This window comes from Pteropus alecto, unplaced genomic scaffold, assembly GCF_000325575.1.
Source record: "Pteropus alecto unplaced genomic scaffold, ASM32557v1 scaffold33, whole genome shotgun sequence".
NCBI classification, from domain to species: Eukaryota; Metazoa; Chordata; class Mammalia; order Chiroptera; family Pteropodidae; genus Pteropus; species Pteropus alecto.
This window is the reverse complement of record NW_006435762.1, coordinates 3,685,947-3,694,515: the sequence shown is the minus strand read 5'-3', so window position 1 is coordinate 3,694,515 and position 8,569 is coordinate 3,685,947. Positions and strand designations below refer to the sequence as shown.

Sequence of the window (8,569 nt, the reverse complement as noted above, 5' to 3'; positions counted from 1 at the left end):
ACACCATGTATGGAGCAACAGGGAGGAGGAAGGGGAGAGTAAGGCAGTGGAGTCCAAGCTGGAAATGGAAAGAATGGGGAGGGCTAATGTATTTTAAGGAGCAGGGAGAGACAACTGAAAAGAAAAGGCCCTTCAAGAGAGAGAAAGAAAATGATAAAGGAATCTCTTTGAGATGGGCCATGCTCATTAAGCAAGCCACCTAGAACTCCCACTTGCCTATCAAGAGGGCATGTGAAGAAATGGGGGGTTAGCATGCTCAGCTTGATCCTCTTATCAGCCCTCCCATATGCTTCCCCTCCCTGTCCCATGAGTCAACTCAGAGCTATTTTCTGTTTTCTCCAAGCAATCTCAATGCCTGCCGTAGTTCGCTTTGCCTCCCTCACTGACCCCATGGCTTTGTGACCAATCAGCAAGATAATACCCCAATCAATGCAAGATGAACTCAAGCAGGTCCCAAATTCCCAGCTAACTAAAATAGCACAAGATAATAGGTAAGGAAAGGATGATAGCTTAAGTATTCTGTGTGTTTTCGTGTTAGTGTTTACTCTGACAGAAAAGAGCTTTCTCACAAATTCCTGATGCAGAGCAGACGTGGAGTTCGGACTCCTTAAAACAAATTGAATTGATCCAAGGGACAGAAAAATGGCTGTGCAGGTGACTACGTAAAATGCTTACTAGGAAGTAAATCAGCTTCTACCCATCTGGCCATTGACGCTCTCTTTTTATTGTTACTGTTTTTGTTTCTAGGTAGAAGAACGGTCAAGGCTCAACCGGCAGAGCTCACCTGCCATGCCGCACAAAGTTGCCAACAGGGTGTCTGACCCCAGCCTGCCGCCAAGGTCGGAGTCCTTCAGTATCAGTGGCGTTCAGCCTGCTCGGACCCCCCCTATGCTAAGACCGGTTGATCCGCAGGTACGTTCTCCCATTCATTCCATCGGGCGTTCCAGTAAACACTTAAACCTACTAAAAGCCCAGAAGAATGTAACATGGGTTCAGGCATAGGATCATAGGATCAAATGATGGCCCTTAATATAGAATCCATAGTAACATAAGAGGCCCCACTATAGAGGAAGGGGTAAGAAAAAAAAAAGTGCCATCCTTTACTTTGAGCCAACCACGAAGTCACCTCTTGGGATATCAGCCTCTCTGGAGACCCATAGAAGTTTCTGCAAGGTGGGAACAAATATGTATTTAGTTTTAGCTACAAAAATAAAATTTATATAGACCTTTGATATATATATATATACGCAAACAATATTATATTGTCTTTTTGTTCTTTGGGATTTGGGCATGATCCTGAAACCAGAAAAATTAAGTGGACTTGGATAAAATTGCATCTTCTAAGCCACTGGTTCTCAAAGCATGGTTGCTGAATCAGCAACGTCAGCATCACCCTGAAACTTGGCAGAAGTGCACATTCTCGGGTCCACTTCAGGCCTGTTGCTCAAACTGTGGGGATTTAACAAGCCCTCCTGGTGATTGCGATGAGTGGTAGAATTTGAGGACCACTGTTTTAAGCCATTTGAAAAAGAAAAAAAAGATTACCTCACTTTTAGAAAAAGAGGATGTTTTAGGGGACTTTAAATTATATATAGCAAAAACGAACTGAAATGAGTATGGAATTTTATGAAAAATAAAGGTAATGCAGTTGCTTTCACCCAAATGTCTTAAATTTCTTCCAAGCCTCCACCTATATTAACACTTTCACAAGATATTTTCGGGTCGCTTTTGAAATATGTCACGCTATGTGAGCGAGTGTTTAAAAGAGTAGTGCTAAAATCAAGGATTCTTGGTTTTAAGTTTGCCTTTAGCATATGAAGTCCAAGGTTTTTTGGTACCAGCCAGTTAGTCAAATCTTGCCCTTGCTTGTTTTTATCTGCATGTGATTCTTCTATGTGTGACTTTTCATAGGATGCATTTTGATAGGAACTTCTCTTTTAACACACAAACTTCCTTTTCTAAAACCCCTGACTGTAACAACATAGATGGACCTACAGGGTATTACCCTAAGTGAAATAAGTCGGGCAGAGAAAGACAAATATGGTATTGTTTCACTTATCTGTAGAATCTAAAAAAAAGGAAAAGAAAAAGCAAAACAAAACAGACTCATAGAGACAGAGACCAAAGAAATGGTTGCCGGAGGGGAGGGTGTGGGGGAATGCGTGAAAGGTGAAGGGGTATATAGTTAATAATATCGTGATAAGTTTCCATGGTAATAGATGATTACTAGAATTAGTAGGGTGATCACATTGTAAGTTATAGAGATGTCAAATCACCATATCATACATCTGAAACTAATATAACCAATATACCAACTATACCTAAAGAAACAAATAAATTAAAAAAATTTTTAAGCCCTAACTTGGACCCTTTGCTCTTTAAAAGGGGAAAATAGAAGAAAAACTTATGAAACTTTATGAAAGTGACTAGGAAACGAAAATGTAAATATCCTATGACAGTGAATTGGATTAAGTGTTCTTCAGGTGCTTGGATTTTTGTCTTTATTTCTTTGCTCTTTTAAAGTGATTTAGTGTTTTGTGCTATGTATTTTTAAAATATACTTTGTTTTAATATTATTTAATGTATTTAGTTATATTTAACATTAATATAAATTTTATTACAATTTTATTCTGGTTGAAGCATGACATTGAGCTTAACTAGACTTTGAGGATCTCCCTTGATCTAAAATTAATAACATTTCGGATTTCAGATTAAAGAGGGTCTGAAGAGGCTGGGGCAGGGCTGTTCCAGGACAAGACCTCAAGGGCAAGAGGACGGAGGCCCGGCTGCTGTAGGGGGGCTGGAGAAATGCCCCCAGCAGTCCAGGCACTGAGATTTCAGACCAAAGAGCGTCCGATAGGTTCCTTGTCCAAAACGGATACAAATAAATGTTAGTCGAATTAACAGTTAATTTTAGAAAGCATTCTAGATATTTCCGCAGCCAAGATTTATAGAACACCTTCCCCATGCCAGGCACAGTGCTAAACTCAGAAATACAATGTAGTAATATTTAATTTGAGCAGATGTGGCTCCTGTCTCCAGGGAGTTTATCTTCATGATGGAGGAGACAAGTTTATATACTAACAATGAAGTGTGAGCAGTGCAAGTAATGGTAAAGGATACTCTGAAATCTAGATTTTAATGATTTGTCTTAAAGAGCCACATCTCTACCAAAAGACTGCATGTCCTTCCTGCATGAAAAATGTCACCACATGCCAAATTGTGAGACTTACAACTCTAAAAGAAACATCCTGGTGTTAAGAAGGATATTATATCATGGGTGATAAGAGCCAGTTCACCACAAAGCAGGGTAGCCTAGCAGTTGGGCATAGGCTATGGGGGTACGTGTGGGTTCCAATCCAGGCTCCGGCACATGTTAGCTGTGAAATCTGTGATGTTGCTTAACCTCTCTGTGCGTTACATTCTCACGTGAAAAATGAGGAAAATAATTGTGTCCACCTTGTGGTGGATTTAATATGTCATAAGAAGTGAGGTATCCAGAGTAATTTTTGTTTAACCATGCAGTAGTACTCTCTAAAGTCCAGGTTAGGGGTTTTAAATAATGACATTTCTAATATTGCAAGAGAAGTACTTGAAATGTATTGCATTGCTGGTCAATAAATGTTTACTAAAAATTGTTATTGGTACTATCATCACACTTATTTCGCTGACTTCTCAGCAGTTCCAGATAAGTCATTTAACTTTTTGCCAGGATCCCTGGTTCAGTCCACATAGCTCTAAGTGGAAAATTTTGAAGAGTGTTTAGAAGCATGCGGTAGATAACGGCTCTATGTTCATGGACCCTCAACCTTGTTTTTCCTTCCACTGAGTGAGGTGCTGGATGATATGCTCTTTCTTCTAACAACTCCAATGTCGGTTTGATCCTTAGATCCCACACTTGGTAGCTGTAAAATCCCAAGGCCCTGCCTTGACCGCCTCCCAGTCAGTGCACGAGCAGCCCACCAAGGGCCTCTCGGGGTTTCAGGAGGCCCTGACCGTGACCTCTCACCGCGTCGAGATGCCGCGCCAGAACTCGGATCCCACTTCAGAAAACCCTCCTCTCCCCACTCGCATTGAGAAGTTTGACCGAAGTTCTTGGTTACGACAGGAAGAAGACATTCCACCAAAGGTAACATTACCGGGGTGTTCTTATCGTCATCACCATTATTGTTGATTATTATCACCCCAATTCCAGACCTGTCGTAATAATAGACATCATAATGCCAAAACACTGTCCCCTCTCACGTGAGTCTGTTTTGGTCACTCCTCATTCCCAACCTGTGACTTAGATTGTCGTTTATCATCTCTGACCTCCGTTTTCCCCAAAGAAACAGAGGCTCAGGTTGGTTGGATGACTTAAAAGTATATACCTCGTATCCAGAATTAGAATTCTCAACCCCAAGCATTCCAAACTATTATTTTACTATCCACATTAATAAATAGAATAATAAATATTTTCATTGGTGACTGAATCTGTATCTAGAAAAATTGAGAAACTTCCAGATAAAAAATATAAATTTATTTATTCCTATTCTTAATGATACAAAGTGAAACCAAATTTCAGGTGTTTAGAGGATAGTATTGCTCCTAGAATATTTTAGTTGGTTCCATTTAAGGAAAGCTCCTTCTAGGCCAGGTCATAATTTAATTCCAACCTTAACTAATTACTGAGGATAAAACTGTCGAGTAAAATTTAATATGTCATAAGAATAATCCTGGGTTTGGTTTCTTTTGTTTTTGCCTAAACTGAGTTGGTACTCATTCCAAAAAGTATCCTGAAATGTGGCCATGCATCTCACTGAAGACAACCTGGAAGTACTTCAAGTTACTGGAGAAATTTTTGCATCAGATTCTTTGTGGTTCAGGATTCCCCTTTCTCCTGAACTCAGTACAGGAGCTATGACAAATGGAATATCCCTCGATTTCCAGAGATTACTACCATTGATGATTCCAGGAAAAAAAAAAATACTTTTTAATTCAATGATTCTCCAGTGCTTTTCCTCACTGTTCTTCGAAAAACATATTATCACAGGCTTTTTATTATTTTGAAAATAGAAATAACCGATAATGGATTTTTTGTTGATATTTTCCCCTTGTGGAAGCAGAGATGCCATCAAAAATGTTATTTAGGGAGCAAAGTTCAATATGGAAAACAGGGTAAACAGAGGAGCAGACACAAGAGCTGGGGAAACTAAAAATGGAGATTATTGGTCCACTATCTAAAAAAATGCAGGTGTACATTTATAACTCATGGAGAAAAATTTAGATCAATACACAGGTTTCAGGTTTTAAAATTTTATTAAACTCTTCTCTACAACTATTTATGTTTACAAACAAAAAAGGAAAAATAGTAGTAGTGATATTTAATTTGAGCAGTGATATTTAATGGGAGCACTGATTTGGCCATTCTGTTTCACTTAACTGACTTATCTTTCTAGATCTTTATCTTAAAATGTATTCTGATAACCAACAAAACTTGTATGAATGTTAACATCATTTAATTTATTAACAATGTTAATAATATTAAAACAAAGCACATTTTAAAATATCTAGTACAAAACACAAAACCACTTTAAAAGAACACCCCCCCCCACACACACACACACACATACACACACTCACAAAAAAATGAATAAAAACTGAAGCACCTGACAAATGTTTAACCCAATTAGCTGTCACGGGACATCTACATTTTCATTTTCTGGTCATTTTTGTAAAATAGTTTTTCCTTCTACTCTCCCCTCATGTTAGACTCCTTTAATACACTTGCCATATTTGATTCCATTAAAAAATGTTTCATAAAATAAGGTATACTTGAATTCTACCTTAGGCCCTTGCCAGGTAAACTAATGATGCATTTCCTGCTGTATCTAACAGTCTGATTGGTACTCACATAGTCTTTTTGAAGACCCTTCTAGTATTTTCACGGTTAATTCTGTTTTATATTACATGTGCAGATTGACTTTCCAAACTATGGTGTTTTGGGGTTTGTTTTTAATTAATAATTGCAGGTTGATTAGGAAGTGGAAACGTGCAGGGTATATTGCAATAGTTTCTCTGAGCTCACTGACATGTGGCTTATGTCCGAAGTTCTAGCCTGATACTCTAGTTTCTCACCAGGTTTCATAATTTCCTTATCTGTTTGTCAGTTGTGATGTGAGCTAAAAATGGAACTTGGTTTATCTGGATGGCTCTCAGATCTGATGCAATTTCCAATGATCAGGTGAGTTTATGGTGCCCTAAAAAAATTTCTGAGTCCACCACTCTTGTACAAAAGGAAGTCAATTATTTTAACTCAATGAATGAAAATAATTAGCTTGGTCTGTTTTCAAATTTGTTTTGAAAATTCAGGATCGTACCCCTTAATGGTTGCTGAATGTGCCTCAATGTGTTTTGTTTGATTTTATTTACAGAGTCAAATAGTTTTGAGAAATGAAAGATGTTTCTTCCTTGACACATGAAAGATGTGTCTGATCATTTCTGTAACTCCTGGCAAATCTTTCTAAAGGAGTGGGCTGTTTTTCAGGCAGTAGCTTATGGAAGCTATTTTATGGACAGTATTCTGAATTCTGCTTTTTTTTCAGGTGCCTCAAAGAACAACTTCTATATCCCCAGCGTTAGCCAGAAAGAATTCTCCTGGAAATGGTAGTGCTCTGGGACCCAGACTAGGATCTCAACCCATCAGAGCAAGGTAAAGGAGAAAGATGGTTAAGGTAAAGGAAAAAGCCTGCACCTACCTCTGTCATTATCACTTTCCTAAAAGATGTCTTTGTTCTTTTTTCACTTTTTTCACTTTTTTCACTGGCCACCTGAGCTATAAGTTTTGATGGGCCAGAACACAGCCAGCCCTTTTATTACTTCAGCAGCCTTTCACAGAAATCAGTGTACAGTAAGGGTTCATGAATGAATGAATCAATGAATGATCGAGTGAATGAATGAATGAATGAAGCAACCCAGAAATCACTCAGGTGTACCTTAACTGACAGTTTTAAAAATCTGGGAGTAAAACTGTAAATATGAGTCTGATTGTAGCAAACCATTACTTCAGAGACCATTTTATGGAGTCAACAGAACAAAATCACCTGGTTTGAGGTGATTTTTAGCATTAGGTCAAGAAATGTGCCCTGAGAACTATTGAGATGTTAGAAAGGAATCGCCAAAGAAATTCAGTAAGGAGTTTCCCTAGCATGGCAAATTACAGAAGGACTAGCTCTTATGAGGAAATTCCCTCTTCGACATCATGGAGGGTCACTGAAATATAGTTATGCTTCCACTGGTGTTCTGTGCTCTCCTAGAATTCTCCGTCAATGATGTGTAATCCTACAGTCAGGAAGTTGCATCCACCTACTGGTTGGTGTAGAGGTCTCAAGAGGAGCTGGAAAGTAAACAATATCTTTACAGTATTTGAACAGATTTTATGTGGTAACAGATGCTGTTGGCTGCTATAGTTCCTCAAGCTTCCCTCAAATTTTTCATGATGAATACACTCCCTTTTAGGACCAACTGAAATAGCAAATGGGCTCTGCTGAGACTAAAAAAAGGATGAGCTTGGGCAGGCTGTTTTATTCTTCTTCCTCGTGTTCATAATAAGAGAAGGACTCTCCCTTGCTAGTAAGAGAAAAAAGAGACTGGAAATGAAGGTTATGATTATTTGTACATATCTTTAAAATATGAAATGCTTTTGATCATAAAGCTTTAATTTTCCTCTTCATGTGAAAGCCTTAGAAAGGGGTCATTCTATAAATAAGATGGAACTTTACTTAGAACATTTATCCTTTTAGGGCAAAGGAGCTAACCCATTCTGCATGGTATTACCAACTGCAGGAGCCATTTTTTTCCCAGTCACTTGTCAGATTCGTGCTGAACTGCTTTTGCTCAGCAGGGCTGAGGAAGACTAGGCTATATAGTGACCAGGAAACCAGCCTGAACTTTCTCAGTCACCTTCTTCAAGCAACTAGAAGCCCTAATTATCAGTGCTTCTTCTCCTTTAAACTCTGCCCACGAGGTTATGTTCACTGGATCGGTTGCTTAGAATTTTAGTGGCTATAGATCAAGCATCATTTCAACTTTAAGTCTTTTCCTTCCATAGACCAAAAAGAGAGAACTATTGTAATATAGTCAAATAAAAAGCAGCTCTTTGTTCCCCCCAAAGTGTTATTTTAATGACATTGGGGCCCAAGATAGTAGACATCTGATAGTCAGTGGCTTGCAAAACATGTGCTTTTCCCTCAAAACCACTGAAATTTTGTACTTTGTGCAAAGAATGAAGACTCTGTGAGACAGCTAACATTTTTGTGCTTACAGAGGTAGTAGGGAGGGAGTAAGCTAAGATGTCAACTATCTTGGGCCCTGATGTCATTAAAATAACACTTTGGGGGGAACAAAGAGCTGCTTTTTATTTGACTATATTACAATAGTTCTCTCTCTTTCTTTTCGGTTTATAGAAGGAAAGATTAAAAGTTGAAATGGTGCTTAATCTATAGCAACTAAAATTACCTGCAATGAAAGTGAGAGAGATTATGGGGAACAGGAAGGATGAAGAATCTCCATCTCTGCCACATAAAGTAAC

General features: G+C 38.5%; 1 protein-coding gene across 3 annotated transcripts in view; it reads left to right on the top strand.

The window, feature by feature from the left end:
* TNIK (TRAF2 and NCK interacting kinase) overlaps window positions 1-8,569 on the top strand; it is a 345,956-nt gene that overhangs the window by 286,333 nt on the left and 51,054 nt on the right. For all 3 annotated transcript variants that reach the window (XM_015588550.2, XM_006910834.3, XM_025046048.1), the window contains 3 exons: window positions 748-912; window positions 3,890-4,129; window positions 6,585-6,691. In XM_015588550.2, the coding sequence (XP_015444036.1) occupies window positions 748-912; window positions 3,890-4,129; window positions 6,585-6,691 (512 nt within the window). The remainder of the gene's footprint in view (window positions 1-747; window positions 913-3,889; window positions 4,130-6,584; window positions 6,692-8,569) is intronic.